Here is a 27,753-nt window from a genome sequence, read left to right as displayed (position 1 = left end):
TAAATCTCAGTGCACACGCCGCCATCTTGTGTAGCACAACTTGGCATTAGTATATAGGCATATATAGGTAGTTTACACCCGCTCAGTTGTGCATTTTATCACGTCCAGAATTTCAGAAACCATCAGTAAAAAAACGTCGAAAGTCGAAAACGAACAAGGTTGTGCCACACAAGATGGCGGACTCGCGGCGACAAAAACGTACAGCTCATTAGTTTTCTACGTAATGTAGTTCTGTGCGGAAAACCCCAAACTCTCTTCCCCACGTTTGTTGAAGTTCCACTTAGTGCCGGTAGATGACAGTAATGAGTCATTATGCTGCTTTGCAAACCCAAGACGAACGGGAAGACAGGGTGAGGGGATGAAGTGGAAAATCATGCAGCGTTCCGGAATAATGTTCATTTGTACTCATTTGTCAACAGGTGCTAAGAGAACTTTGAGATTAATAATTTTATTTTGATTAAATAGACAATTTTAATTTGGAGTTTCTACTCACGTTTTTTGTTTTTCCCTAGAGCATTTACAGTAGCATATGCGGGTGATATGCAAAGTAGACGATGATGTCATCTGGCGACTTATAGAACAGCCAATAGCTACTTTTCTTACTAAAAAGTTGGCAACAGCCGTAGTGTTCTGTACATACATAGCCGTCGGCGACAGCTGGAAGCTCCTTATCTCGGCGTTGTTTACGTTTCTGCGCAACCTCTTGGCCGTCCTTGTCATGTAAGACGCTCAAGTTAAATAGAATGCAACCGTTAGGTCTGATGAGTGACGTTTTAGTTAATGATGGGTCGTTTAGCACAATTAGCCAAAAACCTCGTGACAGTAAACTGCACATTATAGCAGCCAAATCCAAAAATGCACGCCAAAATCTTGTCAATTTGGATGTTATCTTTCTTATCTCACCTGTGTTGTGACAGCTTATACATTGTATACTTTGCAAATAACGGACAAATGAAATGAGGAACGTTAACATCATGCATTACGTGATTTTGCAAAGCCCTTTGTGTACAGCTGTGCAAGTGAACGTTACACACATTGATAATGTTTGCATTGGTTTTATGTAAGTTCACGAACTCGACATACAACCAGGAAAACATGTAATTTTATTTGGATTCTTTAAAACTGTAGTTTTCAACTGCTTTGGTTGCATGACGCATCATCACCCTTCAATGAGAATGAGTTTAAATGAGTTTCAAAAAGTCGTTATAGTGCAGTCTAAATTTGAGGTAGTGCAAAATTACAAACATGGTGTGCCAGCACAAAACAAGTTTCATTATCAGTACAGCAGCAATACTTTTTTTTATCCACAAATGTGTGTAAAGTTTTTCAATACGTGTGTTATATCTTGGGGGGTTAAATCAGAGCATTTGCACATAGGCCAGATGATAAGAAATTGGTCATTAAATAGTACCGTAATACTGTACCTGGTAGTCTACATTGTGGGCGGAATTTTCCCAAATATCACAACATGAGCTCTCGCGCAATGCCGGGCTCTCGGTGTGTAAGCTAGTTAGCTGTGTGTCGGCCGGTTCAGGTGCGTTCAGGTACATCTTTTTTTCTGAAAAAAGACCTCGTGAACCACTGTTGGTGACGCCCACTAGTTGAGAATCACTGACGTAAAACATACCATTGGTGGTACATAGGCTCAATTAAATGGAAAAATATAATTTGAATTAAAAATAATTCAAATAAAACTTCCATCAGTTTTCTATGCTGCTTATCCTCACTAGGATTGCGGGTATGCTGGAGCCTATCCCAGCTGACTTTCGGTGAGAGGCGGGGTACATATAGACAAACAATCAATGTGGGAGGAAACCAGAGTACCAGAAGAACACTCCACACAGTAAACTCCACACAGAGATGGCAAGCGGAGATTCTCCTTAAACTAACTTGTTAAAATATTCATGTTGAACTTGCTTGCAAGTCAATTACTTGCAAATACTACGCTAAATATTTATGAATTCTAATTTGATCAGGGTGTCAAAACACATGACTTAATCACAAATATAGAAATACAGAAATAACACTGCATAATTTGCACTTTTCATGAAACAAATGTCTACTAATACATGTATTTATGTCCTGTACAATTGCACTTTTTTTTGTCATTTAAATTTTTCTGTAATTTTACCAATAAATATTAAAGGGGAACTGCACTTTTTAGGGAATTTTGCCCATTATTCACAATCCTTATGTGAAACATGAGCACATATTTCTTTCCCTTTTCTGTGCTTTATAACACGAGAAAGAGAGTTAATTTCAGCTAGCTTACAATGCTGTTGTTGTGTTACACCTATTTTGATTATGAAGCCCTCTAAAACTAAACCTCTAACAACATTGCATGGTTTGATATCCATGCTGTAATCATGCATTAACACGTGATTTTGCCCTATTTTGATGATTTAAAACACTACCCAATTTTTTTTGTGCATTGATACTAGCAAGCTAACACAACGCCATGGTAACCGCTCCCCTCAGCATCATTCACAGACAGAAGAGTGGATACTGAACTCTCGATTTCGCTAAAAAGACTCAACAAGATGCTTGTTTGCCGTCAGAATTTTTTACCTAAGGACTGGAGCACACGTCTTGTGCTGGAAGACACAGCCATAAAATGATAATTCTTTTTTTTTTTTTAATTTCTTTACATAATATGCACTGCTCATAAAATAAGATATGCACATATTAGAATTAGAATTTTAAACCTTCTGTCACCCTAAATTTGGGATTTGAAATATACCAGATTGCTAATAATATGATTATTATTCTGTTTTACCAACATGCCTCCCTCTGTTGTGGCTTTCACATCCTGTTTGACTGTCATCACAGAGCTTAGGCTAACAACTTTGCAGCAATGCAGTGTGAAGAATGAAAAGAAAGGGAGTGCCACTGCGGCGCTAGCAATGTGGTAAGTCCAAGTCAATCATTACACGTAGAGTACACAAGTTTTTCTTTTTTGTCTTGGATCTGACTTTTGAAACGCTGCTAATATTGTAAACACGCGGCAGGCTGCCATTGTTGTTGAATCCAGGTAGGAAGCTTCAGGAAGTATTATTATTCCACTGTTGAAAGGTTGATTACATGTGTAAAACTAAGCTAAACCAAGTTTATTGACTATGACATTGGTTCTCTTACTGGGGCTTTGAAAGGTTTTCTGTGTTCACTTTCTGCCAGGGTTGTGTTTATGTGTCCTTTATCATTAGCCTGGTGGAACAGGTTGCCTCTCTGCACTGAAAACTAAAACCTTGACTATCACTTTTTCCCCTCTTAGGCAATTCCATTAAGCGTCGATGGCACGTCTTCTTTCTCTGTTCCGGCCTCAAGTGTTTGTGGCTGTGCTCGGAAGGAGAAACATGTCACTGGACTATGGAGCACGCGAGGTGTTCATGGCGGCGGTTGAGGCCGTGCAGCCCGACGTGGTGGTCCGGCAGGCTTTGCAGCGTAAAAACAACTCGGTCATCATCGGAGGCCGGAAATTCCTACTCCAAAACAACGTACGCGTGGTGGGCTTTGGCAAAGCCGTGCTAGGTATGGCTACTGAGGCAGAGAGGATTGTGGGAGATCACCTGGTGGGAGGAGTCATCAGCGTACCGCACGGCATCCAGGAGACCTTAAGGCAGCATGGCAAAGAGTAAGCCAAAGCGACACCATATACTACAACTACGAGTGGCAATAACCACAGACCAGAAAATAATATTAGTCATCATTTTATGAAAACCCCATTGTCATATTACTAAAATAGAAAAAAAATCATTTAACAAGAGAAAATTCATACATTTACAAGAAACAGTATTTTATAATTAATTCATAATTCAAAGAAATTGTAATTGTACAGGGCGGCATCTCAAAAAAACATGCTAGGTTAATTGGCGACTCCAAATTGTCCATAGATATGAATGTGAGTGTGAATGGTTGTTTGTCTATATGTGCCCTGTGATTGGCTGGCGACCAGTCCAGGGTGTACCCCGCCTCTCGACAGCTGGGATAGGCTCCAGCACCCCCCGCAACCCACGCGAGGAAAAAGTGGTAGAAAATGAATGAATGAATGAATGTAATTGTACAAGAATAAAGTGGCGAGATAACGAAATACAGAATTTTATGTGAAAGAATTTGCAATTTTCTGGTAAAACTGATATTGTTTTATAGAAGTTGTTTTGAAAGAAGAAAGTTTGTATATTACAACAGTAAAGACATAAGAATTTCCTGATAATAAAGTCACAAATCTGGATTCCTACAAGAGTAAAGTTGGAAATATTACGAGGAAACTTAACAGAAATTAACTCGTTTTCCCATAAAGATTATAAATAATGAGCAAAATTTCCCAAAAAACTGCAGTTCCCCTTTAATAGGTTAAATCGCTGTTTATTGTTAACTCCTGTAATATTTATGAACTCTTATAAAGTTGGATTCAGCAACTGTAAGTCCTCCTGAGCACCTCCTGTGACCAATTATAGCGGCATGGGCGTGCCTGGAGGCGGGGCATGGGTAGAATAAATTAAAACAGAATGTTTTTGCAGGATGCACAAAATCCAAAGAAATACAGCTGGAATAGGTGCAGATTATGGAAGATCTAGAAAGCTTTCCATGGTGGTCATTGTGTGTAGCTGCTCTATAGAAGTCCACAACTCAATACAAAGGGCCATAATAGGTCCTCTTTAATTATTATAGTGTGAATGTAGAGGCAATGAAGACTCTTGCTGTCATGGCAGGCAGCTGCTGTTAAAAGAAAGCAGCCGCATCAGAGTCATGGAGGGCGCTCAACACAACCTGCCTGACAGTGACTCCATGAAGGCGGCCGAGTGCATCGCTCAGTTGACGAGTACCCTCACAGACAAAGACCTGCTGCTTGTTCTCATCTCAGGTAAACGTCTTTGTTTTCTCCTGTAGATACATCATATGTATGATCCCCTACTCAAAATGGACTCACCCCTCCAGGTGGGGGTTCTGCATTGTTACCCGCACCCATCCCTCCAATAACACTGCCAGAGAAATTGAACATCACTCGGAAACTGGCGGCGGCGGGTGCCACCATTCAGGAGTTAAACACGGTGCGGCGCAGCCTCTCTGTGTTAAAAGGTGGAGGGCTCGCAAAGTGTGCTCATCCTGCTCAGGTAAGTCATCTCTTTCTGTGTATTCTCATTGTTTACTCGATCCACACATCAAACTTATCAGTCATCCCTTGTTCGTCGCAGTTAATTGGTTCCAGACCCCACCGCGATTAGTAAGTTGGATTCAATATTAATAAAAAATAATATTTTTGTAGTTAGAGCATAGAAAACATCTTTATGACTTTTTAAATATGGGGTTTAACTTGATTAGAGATCCATAGACATTAAACAACACCCCTAAAGTCACCTTTACACTCCTATTATTCTTTGTTAATGCCACATTACACAAGCTAGGGGATCACTGCAAGATGGCCGCTGCTAGTATAGCAAGCATTCATTCATTTTCTACCGCTTATCCTCACAAGGGTCGCGGTGGGTGCTGGAGCCTATCCCAGCTGTCTTCAGGTGAGAGGCGGGGTACACCCTGGACTGGTCGCCAGTCAATCACAGGGCACATATAGACAAACAACCATTCACACTCACATTCATACCTATGGACAATTTGGAGTCGCTAATTAACCTAGCATGTTTTAGTTCTTCAATTTACTTAATTCCGCACTTAAAAAACTGTTTTAAACAGAGTGGGGAAGAAGGACAAAGAAGCCAAATCTTACCACTTCCACATGGATTAGAAGAAGTTTTTTCACTCATATCAGACATGGCTGCCTACATGCAATGTGAAGGTCATGTGATATAACGTCATTTAACATCATCAATGCAACATTACTGAAGCCTAGCGACCTGAATACTACATATAACCTGTCTATAGATATTGTTTGACTCACGACGATCATTGGATGAGTGGTTAGCATGGTCAGGAGATCAGGAAGACCAGGGTTCGAATCTTCGTTTGGGCATCCGGTTTCCGCTCACATTCCAAAAACATTAATTCATTCATTTTCTACCGCTTATCCTCAAGAAGGTCGCGGGGGTTGCTGGAGCCTATCCCAGCTGTGAGGTCTGCGCGCTAGCCACTTGTCCGTCATGCAGCCCCATTCCAAAAACATGCTAGGTTAATCGGTGTCTTTCTTATGGTGGAGTCATGAACACAGACCTAAACTGAGGCAAGTGAGGCCTGACGTTCTTTCAATGTTGTGGGGTCTTTTGTGACCTCTTGGATGAGTCCTTGTTGCACTCTTGAGGTGATTTTCCAGAACACTTGAAACCGCTTTATAACCTCTTCCTGACTGATAGATCTCAATTAATCTGAGTTATGTTTTAATCAGGGGGGTAATCCCTTTTCACACAGAGCCATGTAGATTAGGATTTGTTTTCTTCCTTAAAAACTTCATTTAAAAACTGCATTTTGTGTTCAGTTGTGTTGACATTGACGAATACGTAAATTTGTTGGATGCTCTGAAACATTTAAGTAGAGCATAGAAAACATCTTTATGACTTTTTAAATATGGGTTTTAACTTAATTAGAGATCCGTAGACAATAAATAACACCCCTAAAGTCACCTTTACATATGTGGTGTCTTCTTCACAGGTGGTTGCATTGATACTGTCTGATGTGATTGGTGACCCACTGGACCTGATAGCGAGCGGCCCCACAGTGGAGGGTCAGGTGTGGCGTGAGGATGTGCTGGCTGTTCTTGAGCGCTACAAGCTGCTAGACTCTGCACCCGCTTCTGTGAAGGATGTGCTTGGGAGACTGCATCCGCGACAGGAAGTTGAAGAAGACAAGGCGGGGCATGTGCTCAACGCTGTGATCGGCTCAAACAGCATCGCCCTCCAGCGTGCGGGTCACCGTGCACAGGAATTGGGTTTCAATCCCGTTGTGTTGTCACCAGGAGTGTGTGGCGATGTGCGGTCGGTGTCTCATCTTTACGGCCTCCTGGCACGTTTCGCCTGTTCCCATGAGGAACCTCCGTCTGAGATTGCAGCAAAGGTGCTGAAGCTCGGGCCCAAGGTGGGCGTGGAGAACGCAGACCTGCATCGCACCATGCAGAGCTTGGAGGAGGCCCGTTCGCAGGGAGGGATCACATGCGTGTTGGCGGGAGGGGAGCCCACCGTGGAGCTGACAGGTAAAGGGCGTGGAGGTCGGAACCAGGAGCTGGTGATGAGAGTGGGACTGGAACTGAGAGGTTTGCAGCTCCCGCCTCACGGTCCTGTCTTCCTGAGCGGCGGAACGGACGGTCAGGATGGACCCACGGAGGCGGCGGGGGCTGTCACAGATGGAGGGCTGCACAAAGAAGCCCAAAGACAAGACCTGGACATCTCCAGCTTCCTTCATAACAACGATTCCTTCACTTTTTTTAAACGCCTCTCTGGAGGGCACAACTTACTTGTACCAGGATTAACCTGCACCAACGTCATGGATGTGCACGTCCTGATTATTCCACCAAGTAAAACACATTGACGTTAATTCATTTCACAACACAAACATTAACTACTTGATTTCATCATCCTTTTTTGCATCCATAAAAGTGTTTAACTTATCTTCAGTATTGAAACCAGACACTTTAAAATGAAAGTGAAGTTTTCCATAAGCTCCCATGATAGATCTGCTTTTTCGCATTCATATTTTTATTGGTTGTTGTGAAGTCACAACTAATTCATTCTATTATGAAGCGACTTTATCATGCTGAACTCGAAATATGACAATGACATGACGACTATATGAAGGAATATATACTATAGAAATAATGTATATGTTACTTCAGTAGTTTCTGAATAAGTAGTAATTATGTGATTACTAAGAATTGCACTGTTATTTTGGAAAATGAACATTTTAAAAACTTCGAGAATTTCATGTTTTTGATATAGGCTGCACGGTGGACGAGTGGTTAGCGCTGATAGTGTTTTAGGTATTTTCATTCAAACATTTCATTAAAGAAACAATCATTTCTAAATGTTCGTAAATGTCTCAGTGTCACTCACAATGCCTAAACTACTCCCTAGTAATGCTACTTTATAGTACTAGTACTGTGTTTTGAAACGTTAACGCTAGGTTATAATCATGCCTCACACATGTATTGTTGATCCCGACCTGCCTAGCACACAGCAACATTTATTCTCTGCCTGTGGGAATGGGGCGCTAGTTCCGATCAATGGGTCTGAAATCAATGCGCCTTGGAAAGATGTTCTGGTATTGTTTAAATCATCAAAATACGGCAAGATACTGTAAGTGTGACATGTTATCATTAATGTACTTGTTCTTGCTTGATCACAGAATGTATATAAAATGATTACATTTTGTTAAGAGTTTTTTTTTGTTTTGTTTTTTTTTTAGACGGCTATGCAGTCCCAATTACGTGCATTGCTAGCTACCTCATATTAACTCAGTTTTATAGCATTATAATGCACAGAAAAGGGAAAGAAATATGTGTTCCTGTTTCACATAAGGATTGTGAATACAAAAAATGCAGTTCCCCTTTAAAAGCCTCCAATTTTCCCAAAAATTGATAATGTGCCTTATAATTTTTATTAATTTTCTATACCGCTTATCCTCACTAGGGTCGTGGGATATGCTGGAGCCTATCCCAGCTGACTTCGGACGAGAGATGCGGATATTACAATATTGTGAATAAAGGTCATTTGTGTTTACGCTGTTCTACATAATGGTTCAGACTTAAATGCCACATCCGTAAAAGGATCAGAGACACAACAGTTTAAATAAATTGTGTATTTACAAGCGCTTGTCATTGTGGACTTGATGACCCTTAATTCTGAAGGTGCATTCACTGTCCCTGGGCCTTCTTATGTTCATAAAACTGTCCTGTTAATCTCTATGAGTCTTGAATGGTTCTCCAGCTGCACTCCCCCTGCAACAATGACATAATTTCATTATATAACTGTTGTATAGTTTTCTTCAAAAACAGCGGCTTTTGGTGGTATTCGGACACGTACCATCGTCCCAGGCCAGGTGTTGTGTCAGGTGTCCCTCCGTTTTGTCCACTACCTTGAACGTCACCGACAACATCTCAAATCAGCGAAACATGCTAGCCAAGCTAACTAGTGTGACGTTGAATGTTCTGGAAATACTCACCTTGTCTGTAATACATGTCATTCACAGTGTTCCCATAAACCTTCCAAGCGAAGTGAATTGCTACAAGACTAAAAATCAACCAGCTGAGAAGAATTTTAAATATGGACACTCTCATGTCGTTGGCGAGCCAGTCATCCACGAATTCCGACAGAAACAATAAGCAGCTGTCAGCGATACGGGACAGAAACTCAAAATCCCAAGGTTCTTCCATAATGTACGGTAAATGTCAGGCTTTTGTTGAATAGCCGGGTAAAGACCCGAGTATGTTTAAAATATGATAAAACATCCCTCTCTTGGTAGCACCACCAATCCTAGGTCGCCATTTTTCTATGCTTCTTACGTTTATTACGTAACACATTCTGTTGGCTACAGTGTGACGCAATTTACGTAATTTTTGTACGGGTCGGTTCACTACAGTGACAGGACAAATATAACGTAGCATTTCATCAACATTTTTGGGCAGTTTGTTTAATCTATTTATTGTGAAACATTGTGACATAATTTTGAAAATATGTGAAACATGAAAACGTCTTAAAAATATGCATACACATATATATTTTGCTACGGTTTGGGAGGGGGGAGGGGCCCAGCGTAACAAGTCGCTTGATTGGCCAACCAACCGACAACGTCACTGAATGCGGATGTCTCTAAGGGCGAACGCTTGTTTTCTTAAAAGACCCTTACCAGCACCAGCGACAGTTCATGTAGCACCCCAACCTTTCAGCCGAACGCAAAATCGTAAGCGCTACTCTTCATGTTGCTTTTCAAATTACGCAGTAACTCATTTGTGATCACGGTTTAAATCCGCGGCCATTAAATCCAACTGTGTGTGCCGCTTGCAGCAGCCGGTTATGCTAGCCGCTGTTAACAACAACCAGTGAATTAATATATATGTGAAGAATTAAAAATAAACACTTTAACGCGTGTGAGTTACAGACAAACATTCTTCAATGTTAATTATTAAATACACGCTAGCCTCATAGCTAACTGTTTGAATGACGTGTGTGTGTGTGTGTTTGTGGCGCTATTATCTACAGTGCATACCTGGAGTGAGAAAAATTCCAGTCTGCTCCATGTAGTAATTCCTCTCCTCCAGCTTTTCCTTGTTATCATGTGACACCAGGCTAGTTAGTATAATTGCTGCTATTCATTCATTGTGTCTTGGGATGCCTTTTGTAACTGCTTCAATGTTACAACCACGGGACATTTGTTACAGTCTGTGTTTTTTAAGTTGTTATTATACTTTATAGTGACTGCTATGGTATCATGGAGAATGACAATCATCAAGAAGGAGAGGACCAAGGGGTTAAAATGTGTCATCCACCCTTAGAAGGCGACATACCAGGTAAAATGACACTAACAGGCTTAATTTCATTACCTTTTGCTTATCAAGTTACTATTTTCATTTTCTTGCCTTTTTAGCAGTCGACACTCTGGCAACCTCACTTTCTCTTTTGGGGAATCACATGTTTCCTGACCTCGTGGCAAGAAAAGCAGCTAACAAAGAGGAGCCCACTGATTCCCTGCAGTCAGATGTTCCAACAGAAGAACTCGCTTTGGACTCATCTCTTCCTAACATGGCGACAAAACTGGAAAGCGAGGAGTCTCAGGGCGAAATCTCCACCTTGGAGGAGGACAGACTGACAGAAGATGCCGCTCAAAATGACCAGAACGATTCCGGAGCGTTTGTCATCACCATGCTGGCCAAGGCCAAGCTGGAGGAGCAAGGTCTTGGCTTGAAGGGGCGGTCGTCTCCACTAATGGAGGTGGGCACCCAGGAGTCTCCAGCCTTTGTTTCTCACCGTGATGAGGACGTGATGGCCGAGAGCTGGCGGCAGCACAGGAAGCATGTTTTTGTGCTAAGTGAAGCAGGCAAGCCCATATATTCGCGATATGGCAGTGAGGAGGCTCTTTCCTCCACGATGGGCGTCATGATGGCGCTGGTGTCGTTTGTTCAAAGTGGAGATAATATTATTCGCTCAGTCTACTCAGGTGAGTACACACCTTGCAGTTCAGCAAGACCTATTAGATGTGAAGAGACAGTGCTAAATGTTGGAATTTGTGTTTCTTCATGAACCGCAGCTCCCCTGATGCTGGCAGCACTAATGCAACCCCAGATCATGATCATGATATTATCACCACCATTATCTTGTTTCTCACTTTTGTTTCCAGCTAGAATTTAGGCTGTAGTACTGTAGATGCTGTACTACTTATACTATAAAGTATATCCAAGTTCCAAATTGTTTCTTGATAAGACATACTATGTTAGCTGAAATGTGATGATGTACTCATTTTTATGAGATAGTGTAACTTCTCAGACAGAGTCATTCTAAACCAAGCTGAGTTTTTGATGCAGTTGTCCATGGTGGTCTTCCTCTCAGAGGAGCACACTGTGGTGTTCCTCCAGAAAGGTCCTCTGGTGCTGGTGTGCGTCTCCAGTAGCCGCCAGTCAGAGCAGCAGCTGCGCAACGAGCTCCTCTATGTCTACTACCACATCATCAGCATGCTCACGCAGGCCAGCATCTCACGCATCTTTGAACACAAGAAGAACTACGACCTGCGACGGCTGCTGGCGGGCTCTGAGAAGATCCTGGATGGTCTCCTCAACCTGGTGGACTCGGACCCCAGTTTCCTGTTGGCGGCCGTGCACTGCCTCCCACTCGCCTCCTCTCTCAGGGACTCGCTCAGTCAGATCCTGCAGAAGGCCATCACCCCCAATCTGGTGTTCTCCATTCTCATTGCCAAGAACCAGCTGCTCACCATCGTGCAGGAGAAGGCCGTCATTGAGGATGCCCGCCTGGAGCCCGCTGACGTCCACCTGCTGCTCAACCTCATCGGCGCCTCATCCGCCTTCCAGGCAGGCGAGATCTGGACTCCCATCTGTCTACCGCTTTTCAACCCTGACTGTTACTTCTACGCGTACATCTCCTACCTGGACCCCCCCGAGTGCACTGTGTGCTTGCTGCTGCTTTCCACGGACAAGGAGGCCTTCTACGCCGTGGCCGAGTGCAAGAGGAAGATCGAGGAGGCTATGGCGGCTCAGAAGTCGCTCAGCCTCATTGCCAAGGTGCAGTCGTACAGCGTGAGCCAGGTGGGCGTCTCTGACCTCAGGCACTTCATGTACAAGCCTTTTGATGTTCCTGACAACCACCGCCAGCTCACACAATTTACCAGGTGCGGGTCTACTTGTCCATAAAACCTTATCTTGATGTTCTAGAGCAGTGTTTCCAAACGTATTCTCTTGTATGAGTGCAACAGTGGATACAGATACACAGGTTAATTATGTTCCTTCTGCCATCTAGTGGAAGAACATTTAAATGCTAGGTAGATGTATAGATGACAAAATACATTATTTGCAGTAAGTAAATAACACATGATCTGTCAGCACATTGGTTGGGAATCACTGCTTTATAGCGTTCCATGTCACTTCCAGTCCATCATCCAATGTATGTTGTTGTGGTCAGCCCAGAGATGGAGGCCCCGTACAGCAGCGAGGAGGAAAAAATGAGACTGCTGGATCTTTACCGTTACATGCACAGCCGCATCCATAGCACCTCCAGACCCCTCAAGCTCATCTACCACGTAGCCGAGAGGGAAACACTGCTAGCATGGGTACGTATTTGTGTCCTATAACGGACGTCAGTCATAACAAACACAATTTCCCACAAAAATATAGGAATAATAATAATGGCAAAAGAATGAATGTGTTCTAGGGTAAAACATTTTTTTAACCGCACAAGCCGTGTGTTTAGGATTGTAAAAAGTTTCAGCATTTCATAATCATTTAACTCATTAGTGTGAGAAGTTAACCACTACAAAACTACCAAAACACTGGTAACTCGTAATACTTTGATAACAAGTGCAAACTATATATCATCAAGTCCCCACCCTGACTAGGTTACTTTTATATTATGCTATATAGTCAAGCGGCCCAGTTTGTTTCTCGAACATTTTGCCTCAGTATATGCTCCAGCATACCCTCGGGACGCTTGTGAGGATAAGCGGCATAGAAAATTGAAGGATGGCTTTTTGCACTTACATAGTCCACTTGCCTTCTACAGAATTCATTCATTCGTTCATTTTCTTTCGCTTATCCTCACGAGGGTCACAGGGGGTGCTGGAGCCTATCCCAGCTGTCTTCAGGCAAGAGGCAGGGTACACCCTGGACTGGTCGCCAGCCAATCATAGGGCACATATAGACAAACAACCATTCACACTCACATTCATACCTATGGACAATTTGGAGTCGCCAATTAACCTAGCATGTTTTTGGAATGTGGGAGGAAACCGGAGTACCCGGAGAAAACCCACGCTTGCACGGGGAGAACATGCAAACTCCGAGGGTGGAATTGAACCCTGGTCTCCTAGCTGTGAGGTCTACGCGCTAACCACTCGACCGCCGTGCAGCCCCCTTCTACAGAATAATTTAGCAAAATCAAGATCCCAAACTACTGTATTTTCCGGACTATAAGTCACACTTTTTTTCATAGGTTGGCTGTTCCTGTGGCTTATACTCCAGAGCGACTTATAAATGAAACAACTGTTTATGTTCTATAAACCTTTTCTGTTCATGTTTATTTTTTTGTGTAGCGGAATAGCCATTATGTTAGCATATCTTACACCTATTCAGCCTGTTCTCTATTCTTTTATTGTTAGAACTTGCCTTCCAAGAGGGTGTAATGTCTGTTTTGGTCAAGTAGTTTAGTAGTAGTAATAGTTTAGTAGTACCTTGTGTGACTTATAGTCCAGAAAATACGGTAAGTACCCTACATGTTGCTGACTAACTGTCCTCACAGTTTTGATGGAGTGCATTGTTTTCTGTGTATGAAATGATAATTATTCGCTGTAATGTATTTTGTGTTAATATTTTCGGGTGTCTGGACCCAAACATGATAGATTGAACGCACACTAAAGTGGACTGTGCTAGTCAACTGTTTGGAGAAAATTCGCCATTCAAAGGGAGGCAAAAACATTTGACTGACATGAGGTGGCTGCTACTATAGGCCATGAAACTGCAATGATTTTCTCTGTCATCCATCAAAATGACATATGGTTCATATGCTGTAGGTAACGAGTAAATTCGAGCTGTACACCTGCTTCAGTCCCCTGGTGACCAAGGCGTGCGCCATCACGGTCATCACCAAGCTCCTCAGGTGGATCAAGAAGGAAGAGGACCGACTCTTCATCAGGTACCCGCCCAAGTATTCTACCACACCAAACCCCAGCAAGAGCTCACGGGGTGCCAAGTCGGATCAGCACGACTCCACAGATAACGGCTTCCTGTCTCTCTTATGAGACTCGGGAGATGAAACGCTACCTTTCCCCCACACTATTTAATTCTAAAGAAAGCGTTGGCATTTGGGTGATTTCATGCAGGAAGCCTCAGCGCCAAGCAAGCAGAGGTTGGGGAGTTTTAATTTCAGATGTTAGGAAGTGATGACAAAGCTATTTAAGTATTTTTACATTGTTTTATTATTAGAGTCATCTCATGGATTATGAATGTATCACAGGGGAGACTTCTTTGCCAGGATTATGCAAACCCAATGTGGCGTCATAATTCATAAGTCATGAAATTGATTTGTTTTAACCATAAATGCAAAAAAAAGCAAAATAGGAACCATTTGCCTGTTACAACCCATCAACTGTCTACTACCATTTTTAAGTGTTCTCATCACACAGGGCTCTTTCAATTGGTGCACTTCCATGCTACACTTGGCATTTGGAGTGACGTGCATGCTAAATGCAATGTGCCGGCAGTACCTGAATGTTGCAGTCGCTTGGTTGGAAGTCACTAACATTGACAGCAATTGACTTTGAGAAGGAAAAAGGAGAGAATAAGAACTGTAAGCAGATAAATATTGCAGTTGTCATTTCTGGTAAGTGTACAAAGACAATAATAGATTTGGGACAGCACTGCATTGTCAAATTGCCACCCTATACATATTGAAGTGTGTGATATGGAACACAACCTTTGTTTCACTTTCACTTATCCGACTTTGAGTGCCGTCAGTACCCGGATGTCCCAAATGATGAATGTGTAATGGATCCTAACTACCTAATCATCCGAACCGTCATTAAAAAGGAGCGAAGAAGCACTGCAGTGTCAATATTGGCACCCCAGGGAGCTAAATACGGAGTTTACACTTCAATATGTATACTTGTTACACTGTGTACTTAGTTTCCGAGTACTTGAATTTTGACAGTGTCGTGCTGTCCCAAATCAGCATTCATTCATTTTCATTTCACAAGGGTCACGGGGCGTGCTGGAGCCTATCCCAGTTGTCTTTGGGCGAGACTGGTCGCCAGCCAATCACAGGCTACATATAGACAAACAACCATTCACACTCACATTCATACCTACGGACAATTTGGAGTCGCCAATCAACCTAGCATGTTTTTGGAATGTGGGAGGAAACCGGAATACCCGGAGAAAACCCACGCATGCACGGGGAGAACATGCAAACTCCACACAGAGATGGCCGAGGGTGGAATTGAACCCTGATCTCCTAGCTGTGAGGTCTGCGTGCTAACCACTCCACCACCGTGCAGCCCTGACATTGTGCACTTACCGGAAATGACGATCGCAATGTTTATCTGCTTCCTCCTCTTCTCTCCTTTTGATTGCGAATTGCAACCACTCAAGTTAGCCTCTCTGTTCTGCTATGCAGCCAATATGGCGATGATGGAGGTTTGTTAAGGACACTTACCATTTGGGTTGTGTTGGGTGCAACATTCGGGGACTGACACAGACTGCATTGTGCAGCACTACTACTGTGAAGACACCTGTGCACTCAAAATGCCAAGTGTAAGTATGGAAGGGAATTGAAACAGTCATAAGATTGTGGAGTCCATGTCTGTTTCTTTCTGTAGTGAATTCAGGATCCTTTTGTAAGTTTTTGTAAAAATCACGTTAAAGTCTTAACAGAGTCTTATGTCTATGATAGTATTAAGAAATAAATGCACAAATACAGGAGAGTGATCTTATTCTTGTATAACATGGTCTACCTCATGGTGTGACATTACCTTTTTCAATTTGATATTTTTGTTTTTAGGAACACTAATCTACTTTTCACCTTACTTTAATCTAGATGAATGAAATCTGTATTGACGACATAATGTAGTTCACTTAAAACAGAGTTCTTACCTGAGTATGGAATGGATGGAATTGAATTTGATACAGTTGTAAGTCTTAAAAGTATGGAAAATAGAAAGTCAAGATCAGAAAACTATTCATATTCAACACTGTTAACACTGTTCTGTTTTCTAAAAGATAAAATGAATAACTAAAAAAATAATAATCATGGATTTAATCAGCGCTCTAAGGCGTTTGCTAAGGCAGCTAATATGTTTGTGTGAGAGCACACAGTACGTCCCTAGCAAACATTTGGCCAGCCTGACCTACATTACCATGATATGCTGACATCATGGGATACATTCTCAGAATAATGAAAACAAATGATTAATTCTATTATTTATTTACTGTAAGTTGTGGACTATTGAGTGCACCTGAATATATATACCGCACCAACCAAAATTAAAGACAACTATTTTGTGCACATCTATAGGCAGCAATTGTTTTTAAGCCGCAGATATCCATGTTGTAACATTTACACAGACAGTATTATGGGATGCCACACACGGAGAATGGTGTTGAGACACCGTCTCAATGGAACCTGTGCAATAGGACGATTGTCACATGTCACCGTCCAGCCAAGCGACATGTGAATTTTGTGCATGTGATTTTTGTGTACCTTATTGTAAAGTGTTACCAATCAGAATAATAACAAAGGGAGAAGTACTCTTTCTGAGAGCAATTTAGTAAAATAGCAGGAAATTCACACAGCCTGCAATTTCATATTTTAAAGTATTATTCTAAATGCCGTTCTCAGAGGGTTCAAGATTGAATTTTCCAGATTTCCAAGAAGTGTTCCGATTGTCTTCCCTTTATTCTTTTGAAAGGTTCCCCTACCCTTAAAGAAATACTAACTGCAGCAAGGAAACAGACACGTATTCAGTTGTCCCAGACAGAATTTATTCTTGTGTGAGGAAAATATCGTCTTGGTCCGATATTATCTTTATTATTATAATAATAATTATAGATCGGGCGTACAAGGTCAGCTCAGGTGTTTTGCCACTTGACCTGATTTTTTTTCTTTTATTATTTTAAAGAAGACTGTCACTGTTACAAAGAGCTACGAAGCATCGTACATATTTTATATATATATATGTATTATTTTTTCAAAATAACACTCTCAACTGCCACATTTTTCAAATAAATTAAAATTCTAAAATTGCATTCCTTAAATTACTTCCTGTTAGCCAGTATAAACAGACATGTACATATATACAAAACTATTCACATGCACCTTTTTGCTACGCTGAGGTTGTCAACTCATTATACTGTGTATCTCAAACACACACACACGCGCACACACACACACACTCTTCGTTCGTGCCAGTGAATGTTTGTGCTTTTTAAAGTCAATTCTGCAAAGAAAGAAAAAGGTGCTCGACCGCAGTAGTTTTTGTTTGCACAAACACCATCTTGGCTTACATTAGAAGAACACTGTTTCACAATATGGAAAAAAAAGCAAGACTACAAGTCCCATCCATGTACATCATTTTGTCATAGCTGGACTACAACATGAAACAAATTTGAACACTTCAGTAAAAACCCGATGAGTCCAGCCACGAATGCACAGTGAGACTTTTACACGTCGTCAAATCACAAGTACAATCTAAATACAGTTTGCTTCAGATCAAGACAATCCCTTAACAATTCTACATTTACACCCTTCACCTTGAGTAACTTTGGCCAAAAATCAAATAAAAACTATTTGATATGAACACAGTGCAAAGAAAAAAAAGCACTTTTTTCCCCTTCTTCCATTGAAGTAAAACATCATTTAAGAGCACTGAAGAAGTTCCCATTCATGTAACTTCAAAGTCATATAAAGTTGGAAGGAGTGAAGTTCAGGTTGCCTCTGATGTGGTTCAAATGAACCATGGCGCGGTCGTAGGCCGTGTGAACCGACTTGCGAACGCTTGGCTTCTTCCCTTCCATCAGGCGTAGCTTGTCCACCGTGTCATCCATCCCCATCGGTAGTAGCTTGTCCTGAGGGAGCCACTGCCTGCAAGTTACATATGTTTCATTATGTTGTAACAAGGGCGGCACGGCGGTCTAGTGGTTAGCGCGCAGACCTCACAGCTAGGAGACCAGGGTTCAATTCCACCCTCGGCCATCTCTGTGTGGAGTTTGCATGTTCTCCCTGTGCATGCGTGGGTTTTCTCCGGGTACTCCGGTTTCCTCCCACATTCCAAAAACATGCTAGGCTAATTGGCGACTTTAAATTGTCCATAGGTATGAATGTGAGTGTGAATGTCAAAATCACAAGTCAAATATAGACCAAGTTTGTCTATATGTGCCCTGTGATTGGCTGGCGACCAGTTCAGGGTGTACCCCACCTCTCGCCCGAAGACAGCTGGGATAGGCTCCAGCAACCCCCGCGACCCTCGTGAGGAAAAAGCGGTAGAAAATGAATGAATGAATGTTGTAACAATGGCTTGTTTATGAGCTCCACTTTTGAGAGAATTGTACATTTTGAAGCTGTGGCTTTTTATGACATCGTGATGGAAAAACACCCTTTCTCATGGACATGATACCACCATGAGACCCCTCACAGGGGAGGGGAAAAAAACTAGCAGATTAACAGGCTTTGCTACACATCTTAAAATGAAGCCAAGAGGACAATGTTGTTTGATCATTTTGTTAGTCTTGCACAACACTTGATCTTACCAAGTCCTTTTGGTGTCAAAGAAGAGCACTAGAAAGAGCTTTTCGTCAGCCTCCATTCGCCTCCACTCGCCCAGTTTGAGCACCTCCACAGGAGGCACTGGGATGGGGACGCCATTGTGAAGGAGTCCTTCCTGGGGCATCTCGGGGTCAACAATCTGCATCAAGAATGTCATGAATGTTAGTGACAGTCCACGGAACTCTTTTTTTTTTTCCCCCCCTCGCTTTCTTCGTGTTCTTACCATGGCCGGGTATGATGGGTATCCTCTGCATTTGGCCCAAACCAGGTCCAGAGGTGCCAGTTCCGTCTCAGTATCCAAACACAGAAGTGTTGGTTTTCCTGTGAACAACACAGACAATTCATTTGCAGCTTGAAACATGGAACTAATTAGTCATCTTACAATAAAATGACACTACGTTCACAAATGATAAGCAAGTCATTTTAGTCTTCTCTCCAATCTAGCAGCTGAAAGTCATTTTGCAAAGACAATTACTGAAATATCAGTCATCAGTCTGCTGAATGCCAAATAAGCCCCTTTACCTGCCCACATGCACACGCAAAACTTTAAATTATTATTATTTATTCTAAATTATCCCAGCTGTCTTTGGGCGAGAGGCGGGGTACACCCTGGACTGTTCGCCAGCCAATCAAAAGGCACATATAGACAAACAACCATTCACACTCACATTCATACCTATGGATAATTTGGAGTCGCCAATTAACCTAGCATGTTTTTGGAATGTGGGAGGAAACCGGAGTACCCGGAGAAAACCCACGCATGCACGGGGAGAACATGCAAACTCCACACAGAGATGGCCGATGGTGGAATTGAACCCGGGTCTCTCAACCACTCGACCGCGGTGCAACCCCTGGTGGGTAATTATTATCATAAAATTGTGTGGCTCACACCCCCGTTGGGTGGCAGGCAACAACATTGGCAATTTCACTGCTGTGTTACTGTGCAATGACAATAAAGAAAGTCTATCTAACTAAAAAATATTGACCCAAATATGACTCAATATTATATTTTTCCTGTCATTGAAAGAGATAAAAATGGAAATAAATGATTGTAATGAAAACCCTGCAATATTCGCAAAAATGTGGTAATAGGGTGACGCATACTGTGTGTCACATGATACAGTTGTGCATCATATGACATCACACCAAGGAGATAAGCTCCTAAGTTGCAAGTGGACAAGCTTCCATTAAAACAAAGGCTTTCAAAGAGAAGGAAACCAACCAGATTCCGAGATGTCTCCATTGTCATTGCTTGGATCCTTGGCCAGAGCAGGTTTGCCTCGACTGCGTTTCGGTGGCGACGCCGAGCAGCTGCAAGGTACAGGAGAGTGAGTGCTTTAACGCCACAGACATTTGGTAAGTGTGTGCCACTCACTTCACTTTCTGCTCCTCCTCGGAATCTTCTGCTTTTCCATTTGTCTGCTCTAAACGGAATAATTGCAAAGATAAACGTGGCTTTTTATCAGATGTGCTGTTATGACTTTAAATGCTCGCTTACCTTCCTCAGCAGGGAGTGCCGAGTGTTTATCCGCCTCACTTTCAGAGCTGTGACCTCTGGACCTGAGGTGGTGCGACAAAGGTGAGGGAGGAGTCGGGGAGGCGTTGGGAATGCGAGGTAAGGCGGTCAAGCCGTCCAAACCGTTGCTTTGATCCTTGCCATTCTGCCGTGGCGGGGATTTCTTTTTTGCTGTTCTTGCTCCATTTTTTGCCTTCTTAAACAGGACCGATGTACGCCGACCTACCCCGACCACGGGCAGAGCAGGTGGCGTTCCCAGCGGTGTGACCTCGTGAACGGCCTCCGGTTGAGACGACGGCGTCTCGCCCACCTCCGCCTCGTCCTCACCCTGGCTTTTGCTGCCGCTGCGGGACGACCTCTGACGTTTGTAGGAGCGACCCGGTGACCTCTGACCTCCTGTTGCAATGCCCAGGATGGGCGGTTCAAGTGGGGCGTCGCCCGGTAGCGGGGACGACACGGGACATGTGAGTTCTAACACAGGTGGAGAGTCATCTGGATGAGGGGAAAATGTGTTAGGTTCACTAAATATGTCCACTAATAATAGAATGCAAAATGCTATATGCATAACCATTTGTGGCGCTTCCTATGGTAGCTATCAAGGCAAACTGACATACAGTCTGTGGGTTACTAGGGCCCCCCCTATGGTTATGGTGGAAAATGTTAAAATGGGTAATTAATTAACAAATACAGAGATGAAAATTCATTCATTTTCTGACGCTTTTCCTCACGAGGGTCGCAGGGGTGCTGGAGCCTATCCCAGCTGTCTTTGGGCGAGAGGCGGGGTACACCCTGGACTGGTCGCCAGCCAATCACAGGGCTCATATAGACTAAAGATGAAAATGACTGACAAAAACACTGTCAACAACCATTTTCTATGCCGCTTATCCTCACTAGGGTCGCGGGGGTATGCTGGAGCCTATCCCAGCTGACTTTGAGCGAGAGGCGGGTACACCCTGGACTGGTCACCAGCCAATCACAGGGCACATATAGACAAACAACCATTCACACTCACATTCATACTGGTTGCCAGCCAATGTTGCATAGAAAATGGAAAAATTGTGGGATATTTTTTTTTTTGGGAGGGGGGGGGGGGTTGTTGAATGTGTGTGTCCACACTGATGAGTCCACATTGCTATTTTACCTGCTGTCATGACTCCATTATCCACAGTTTTCCTTTTTTCCTTCTTCTTGTCTCTGGCCTCTTCTTCCTGCTCGTCCTTGTCTTCTTGTCCTTGGTCCTGCTTGTCATGAGCGTTGTGCTGTGGCTGTTGGTTCACTTTCTGTCTCACAGCGTTGATTTCTCGCCGTAGTAACCGAATGCGTTTGGTTCGTCCGCCACTGGTCCGCATGGATGTCACCACCTCCAGTTTTTCCAGCAAGGCCTTGAGCTGCTCCTCGGTGCTCAAGTGAAGTCTGTTGTCGGGATCCAGGAGGGAGTCGACTGAGAAAACACAGAGACACATGTGATGGGTTGATTCCAACAAGTAGCGAGTTAAAACAGCAGGCCACACCCACTCACCGTCATCCCACGTGGACTGATCGAAGCTATGTTTGTTTGGAGACTCTGGCAGGTGCATGCCGGTACTCGGGTCCAGGCCAATGGCCAGAGACTGTCTGTGGGCGTGGCGGAGAACGGCCCCGCCCACCTCCCGTAGTTGTAAGGCCGTCTGATGGAACATGGTGTCCTTGGAGTTGTACTTGAGACAGTTGGAGATCATGAGGTCAAAGTCCTTCTCGAGGTCCGCGATGGAGCAGTAGGCGTGTCCCTCCAACTTGGTCCGCATGGTGGACAGGTCCATGGGCTGGGATATGAACTCCAGGTAGTCCGGGACCTTGATGGATCATTAAAAAAGGACAACATCAGCTGCCTTGAATTGGACACAAAGTCTGTTACAAAGTTTCAAACACCAGCCAACCTCTGATAGATTGACGGGCTGAGAGAAGATTTTGGCCGTGTCCTTCTCCTGCAGCTGGTCCAAGGTGGATCGGAGGAGTACCAACGCCGGTGTCAGCTTCAGCTCCAGAGCAGCCTGCTGAATTTTCATCTAATTGAAAAAGGAAATGCATTAGCCATAAAGGTTAACGTCAAAGAGACATTATCATGCGTGATAAACCTGTTCTCTCTTTAGCCGCTCTCTCTTGCGGATAAGTTCCACCAGAAGCCTGGCTCTCTCCAGGTCTTGCCTCAATTTTTGCCAGTAGCGCAGCTCCTCTCTGGCAGCACTCAGCTTCTCATCTGGCTCCTTCTGGATGTGAGAAAGCACACAGATACTACTGTAGTAACTATACTAAACTACCTACAAACACCGATACAGCTTGGCTTCATAATTCTAGGTTTGCACGGACCTGTTCTGTGGTCCGGTGGGCCTGCATGTGTGAGTGAAGTCTACGTATCAAAGGCATTCCATTCCTTGACTGTCGTTTTAGTAGCCAGTAGTTATGAAGCCTCTGCATGAACTGATTCTTCCGCTGGACCTCCACTCCTGTGCAAATCTTGTTCAGCCTGCAGAAAAGATGCATGGATTACATTTCGGTATTTCATTTCAGAGAATCCAAAGAGGCTGTTTATCTCACCTGTGAGAGGGTATTTGAGGCACAAGCAGCACAGGCACATTCGAACGACGTGTGGACCCTCTGGTTCCTTTAGTAGTCTTCTTCTTTTGCCCCTTGGACCCTTTCTTTGCTGGCGGCGTAGGGGAGCTCTGAGTGTATGACCTCTGTCCCCTGTTACCTCTGCCCCCAACCAGCCTCCCTTCTACTGACTCGTCCCCGGAGCCGTCCCGCCGTGACCCCACCGGGGAGTGATGCTCGCAGAATGCGGTCTTCTTCACAGAGAAGGTGGTACCGTTAATGCCCGTCTCTCGGACCGGGTCTATCTTCATGTACAGGCCAGCCTTCTGAGCGCAGGTGACGTGAAAAGCCCGGTAGCAGTTGGCTTTGTGGCACTGGATGGACGCGCCCCTGCCTTTCTGTTTGCACAGGTAGCAAGTGAGCTTCCAGCGGGCGGGAGGGATGTTCTTGACCCCCTCCACGGGCTCCAGGAACACCGTGTTGGCAAAGCACACCTCCGGGATCCATATGGCGCACACAACGTGGGCCCAGCGACCGTCGCTGGTCTGCTTGAAGGCACCTCCTCGGTTCGGACACAGCACACAGTCTACAGGGCGGGACGGGGACTGCAGGCAGCAGCGGCACAGCCACTGGCCCTCAGGAACGTACGGGACACCGTAGCACTCCTGGTGCACTGCCAGGTTGCAGATGTCACAGAAGAGGATGACGTTGCTGTTCAGGCATTCGTCGTCGAGGCACACGCAGCAGAAGGCGTCCTCGTCTATCGTGCACTGAGCCAGCGCCTGGCTGCGGGACTCCAAGATGGACTCCCTCTCCAGGCGGTCAATCAGCAACTCAAAAGTGTCTGCTGACACTGAGGCGTGGCCGTCGGACACCCTCTTTTGGTTCACCATCTCCAGCCAAGCTAGGTCTTCTTCATCCATGTCGTACTCGGCCACACTGTCGAGCTCTTCTTTGGACTTCTCAATGAAGCGGTAGTAGGCTGCAGGCAGGGGAGGCGCCTCTGCAGGGAATGCCGATCCCAGTGTTCGGAAGGTGGGCTCCGGGAGCGGACTTTGGATCTGGAGGGAATTCATAGATCCAGTTTGCTGCAGGGAACCAGATAGTTTATTCTGCTGCGACACGTTTTTACCGCTCCTTCTCCCTTTGTTGTTGCAGGGTTTCTTCAAGAAGCGGACTTTGCTCTGAGTCTGTACGCTGTTTTCCTTGTTGCTGTTGCACTCAGCGATGTCCTGCGCCATCATCTCGTCCTCCGTGATCACCGGCAGAGAATCCGTGATGTTGATTCGGTGGAGCCTGCCTTCCAGGTCCACCTCCACTATCTTTTGCGCCTGGGCATACGTCAGCGTCTCCCGGGACGGAGAGAGCTGCAGTCTGTAGGGTGACGGCGAGCGCAACCCGCACGCTGAGCCTCTGCCCCTGCCTCGACCTCTGCCTCGGCCGCGACCCATGTTGAGTCCTCTTCCAGCTGCCTTACATTCCCACCTCCTTGTCTTCTGCATGAGGAGGTGACACCAGCTGCATTGCACATGCAAAGAAAGAAGAAATGGGGAATAATTAAGGATATCCATTTGCCAGTTGGAGCTTGTCTGAGCATGTCTAATTGGATATTGTAAAAGAGTATGACATTGTATAATTGGTCATAACAAAACTCTGGCGAGAGTAGAGCTTTTCAAACACGTTGACAAGTTCTACCTAATGTACAAGGACACCAGACAGCTGCTAAGCCTGATGCAGTTCACACATTGGTATTCCTGGCACAGTATATATCTACTAAAAATGTTAACCTAAAAATACTAGTTTAATTTTAAGTTTTTTTGAGTTGCTGACATTTTAAAATGTACTCTTAAACCAGGCACTCCCTCATATTTTGTTCTTTTATTAGCTGAGGATTTGAGCATAGCTAAAGGTTTCTTATAAAAACATTATATTTGACTTTTTCCTATATTTATTTAATGAGAATGGCCCACTTTATTTTAGCAGGTATTTTTTTGGTAAAACACCCTCAGTCTTCCTCTTATATGCTTGTCTTTATCTGCGGAACACTTTTGTTAGCACTTATCATGCCAAATATATACTGTATGTTGTACATGTTATGCTTTAATATTATTCATTCAGGACATAAGGGGCTGACAATTTTCCACATTCAGAAATTCCCACTTTCCCTGTAATTCCACATTTTTCGTGCAAACTCCGGGGGAAACAATACAATATTTTGCACATAAGACAAGCCCATCCAACATACTGTCAAAACGCGGGCAAAACATGTAATATAACTCTTGTTTACAGTGCTACTTGGACTCTATGTGTACCTAATGTTGTGACCGACGACCGCATACTGTTTGTAAGAACACGCCTCCACCGTCTGTCGCTCTCTTATTACTCCAATAAGGAACCAGTACGGCTGTCAAGTTTCTCTTCCACCAATCACATTTTCGTATCCTCTTGTTGCTGAGCATAGTTTGGTTGAGGGGTGCTAAATACCAAACCTAGTATCTACGTCCGTCAGCCATTTTAAGCGCACAACACACAGCGACACAATAATATATGCCAACAGCAGCAAAATCACACATTATGCATGCATATATGAATTGGATTACACGGCACTGCTGTATTCACTGTTTATAACATGAGTCTGTGTAGTCTGACAGCAAATAGGGCTATCTATGACTGTGGTAATAGGAGGGCACAAACAACCACACAAACACAAGTAATGCAACAAAATGGCATGTCGCCACGTTAAACCCAAAGCGCTCAACGTGTTACATTACCTTGAGAAGTAGTCTTCAGCGGTACAAGCGGCAAACAGGAGGAAACCAAAAGCACCACTAAAATGTCAAGCGAAGTGACAAGACTCGAGCCGAGGCGGACATGCTAGCCCATTAGCTTAACATAGCCGGTCATTTCGGGGAGCGACGGCGTCATCTTCTGCGCTTCAGTTAACCGGTGTGATTTCGACAAACCCGCTCGTTCACATGGCTGTGACATAAACCTTCCGAGCTGTGCCGGTCCACGCTCAAATGTGGGCTTAACCGAGAATATATCAAATTAATGTACCTTGGATATGGCTAAATATTCAGTCAAGATGGCTCGAAAAATACGCCTCTTTTAGGAAAAAAATGCCTGCAGCCAATCAGAGTGCGTCGCTTCTCATCGTTGTCAACGCGCACCGCAATATCATTGGTTAGTTTGGCACAGGCAATTCACCGCACTCGCTGTGTACCTTCTGCCGGGGAATGCGGTGAGAAAAACAACTGTGTGTGACTTGCGCGCCTTTTGGCCTTCGATAGACCCCATTATAAACTTTTTGATACACGCCTGCTGTTCTCAAAGAAATACTTTTTCTAAAATAAAGTAAATAAGCAAGTCATAAAATGTAACAACACAATATATAGCTTTGGATCTGCTTTGCAATAATTGTTACAATAGAGCTCTTGGCTTATAAATACTAGTTTAAAATGTTTCATGGAGAAATGAATACTATGGACTAAAAGCACTCTTGACAGCTACAAACTCAACCTTTATAACTGAGAATATTAAAGACTAAAGACCAAGCGTCATAGAAAATGAATTAATGAAAATATAAAAAAAACTCTAACTTTTCTCCCTCCCCTCCAATTGTTTTCATACAGCTCCTCCCACCACCACAATTGATGTCATTGGTTATCCTCATGAATTTGCCCTCTTCAGATCATTTGTCAGCTCGCTGTCTTGAGGTCCCAGTCCAGCTGTTCCCACGATTTGGACTCTTCTCATGTGCAGTGGTAAGTGGATCTCCCATCATATTTTGCATTTTAATAACAAAGTGTTCTTTGTTCGAGTTTTTGCTTCTGTATTAATTGAAAAGTCTATGTTAGCCATGTGACGACCACTCCTTGTTTTTTTTAATCCACAGTGTAGGCAAAGTCAACTAATCAAGATGTTGTTTGGCTTCTTTTTATTCTCTGTTGGACTCTTCTTCAGCATAAGAACATGTACTGCAGGTAAGGACGCTGTATAAATAATGTAAAATTACTAAAAACATTTTTCTTTACACAAAATGTTGTTGTTTTTTTATCCAACCATGTCAAAATGTGACCGGGTCAACTTCCTCTTCTCTGTTGCCAAACTCCCTCTGTGTTTTCACTGCCTTGACAGTATATAAATACATAATCTGTCAGCTCAACTCTGAATCAAACTCTCCCTCCACATCCTGTCCAACTGCTGAGATGGACAAAGAAGCAGAAACCCAGTTGACTTCCATGCAAAAATAGTAATAAATCATCTCCGTGGGGCATACACACACAAAGAACCAGTGTGTTTCCGAGTGACAAGGGTTGGAAATGCTTGTATACGTGTCATCTTTTCAAAAGGAGGATCTGATGGTTGTTACGGTTGCCCCCCCCCTAAGGTGATGCATCCCCTCCCGAGGCCTTGGCCTGAATCAATGCTTTTGATACTCTTTGACTGGCCTCCTTGGTCTCACAGTGCCATGCCATTGACGACTGCCAAACTAAAAAGTGTTTTGAGACAAGCGTGGCCGGAAGAAAAAGACTTGTCCACCTCAAGTCAAACGCACAAAGGAATCTTTTATGTAGTTAAATTTAGGATGGACATGAGCCATTAGGGATGTTTTGCCTTGTTGTTTTTGCTAATAGTTTATTCCTGGCATTTGACTATAGATAAAATAAGCTCCTATAAATTCTTATTTAAATAGATTGATGCAACATTTTGTGTACTACCAATGAGGTATTATAATTTTGCCCTTTAAAGGGA

General features: G+C 43.6%; 5 protein-coding genes across 8 annotated transcripts in view; 3 read left to right on the top strand and 2 right to left on the bottom strand.

Annotated features, from left to right (window-relative positions):
• The first annotated feature begins 592 nt into the window (after positions 1–592).
• On the top strand, positions 593–8,709 carry glyctk (glycerate kinase). Of its 2 annotated transcripts, XM_058055739.1 has the most exons (6): positions 593–720; positions 2,830–2,908; positions 3,272–3,631; positions 4,710–4,861; positions 4,936–5,111; positions 6,598–8,709. In XM_058055739.1, the coding sequence occupies exons 3-6, from the start codon at positions 3,291–3,293 to the stop codon at positions 7,468–7,470; spliced, it is 1,542 nt and encodes a 513-aa protein (XP_057911722.1). In that variant the 5' UTR covers positions 593–720; positions 2,830–2,908; positions 3,272–3,290; the 3' UTR covers positions 7,471–8,709. The 2 variants fall into 2 exon arrangements, with proteins under 2 accessions (XP_057911722.1, XP_057911723.1); XM_058055740.1 differs by lacking the exons at positions 593–720; positions 2,830–2,908 and adding an exon at positions 2,968–3,031.
• A 12-nt stretch (positions 8,710–8,721) lies between these two features.
• On the bottom strand, positions 8,722–9,473 carry tcta (T cell leukemia translocation altered). Its single transcript, XM_058055741.1, has 3 exons — positions 9,100–9,473; positions 8,961–9,012; positions 8,722–8,875 (listed from the first exon to the last, which is right to left on the bottom strand). Exons 1-3 carry the CDS (start codon positions 9,308–9,310, stop codon positions 8,833–8,835), a joined length of 306 nt encoding a protein of 101 aa, XP_057911724.1. The 5' UTR covers positions 9,311–9,473; the 3' UTR covers positions 8,722–8,832.
• A 249-nt stretch (positions 9,474–9,722) lies between these two features.
• mon1bb (MON1 secretory trafficking family member Bb) lies at positions 9,723–18,257 on the top strand. Of its 2 annotated transcripts, none has more exons than XM_058054753.1 (6): positions 9,723–9,837; positions 10,350–10,444; positions 10,525–11,091; positions 11,481–12,273; positions 12,564–12,711; positions 14,167–18,257. In XM_058054753.1, exons 2-6 carry the CDS (start codon positions 10,366–10,368, stop codon positions 14,392–14,394), a joined length of 1,815 nt encoding a protein of 604 aa, XP_057910736.1. In that variant the 5' UTR covers positions 9,723–9,837; positions 10,350–10,365; the 3' UTR covers positions 14,395–18,257. The 2 variants fall into 2 exon arrangements, with proteins under 2 accessions (XP_057910736.1, XP_057910735.1); XM_058054752.1 differs by having other exon boundaries at positions 10,522–11,091; positions 14,167–18,251.
• brpf3a (bromodomain and PHD finger containing, 3a) lies at positions 17,094–26,137 on the bottom strand. Its single transcript, XM_058054751.1, has 13 exons — positions 25,770–26,137; positions 23,002–24,516; positions 22,774–22,930; positions 22,542–22,673; positions 22,344–22,472; positions 21,947–22,259; positions 21,569–21,868; positions 20,410–20,919; positions 20,287–20,335; positions 20,134–20,222; positions 19,135–19,232; positions 18,896–19,050; positions 17,094–18,230 (listed from the first exon to the last, which is right to left on the bottom strand). Exons 2-13 carry the CDS (start codon positions 24,498–24,500, stop codon positions 18,047–18,049), a joined length of 3,615 nt encoding a protein of 1,204 aa, XP_057910734.1. The 5' UTR covers positions 24,501–24,516; positions 25,770–26,137; the 3' UTR covers positions 17,094–18,046.
• Positions 25,492–27,753, top strand: part of si:dkey-183j2.10 (probable glutamate receptor) — a 6,541-nt gene continuing 4,279 nt past the window's right edge. Inside the window, exons 1-3 of one of the 2 annotated variants that reach the window (XM_058054754.1) lie at positions 25,492–26,239; positions 26,631–26,762; positions 26,894–26,981. In XM_058054754.1, the coding sequence (XP_057910737.1) occupies positions 26,652–26,762; positions 26,894–26,981 (199 nt within the window). In that variant the 5' untranslated portion in view covers positions 25,492–26,239; positions 26,631–26,651. Of the gene's footprint in view, positions 26,763–26,893; positions 26,982–27,753 lie in introns of both variants that reach the window. The other variant, XM_058054755.1, reaches the window with a different exon arrangement.

Source organism: Doryrhamphus excisus, chromosome 18, assembly GCF_030265055.1.
Source record: "Doryrhamphus excisus isolate RoL2022-K1 chromosome 18, RoL_Dexc_1.0, whole genome shotgun sequence".
NCBI lineage: Eukaryota > Metazoa > Chordata > Actinopteri > Syngnathiformes > Syngnathidae > Doryrhamphus > Doryrhamphus excisus.
Note: the sequence above shows the minus strand (reverse complement) of the source record. Positions and strands in the feature narration are given on the sequence as shown.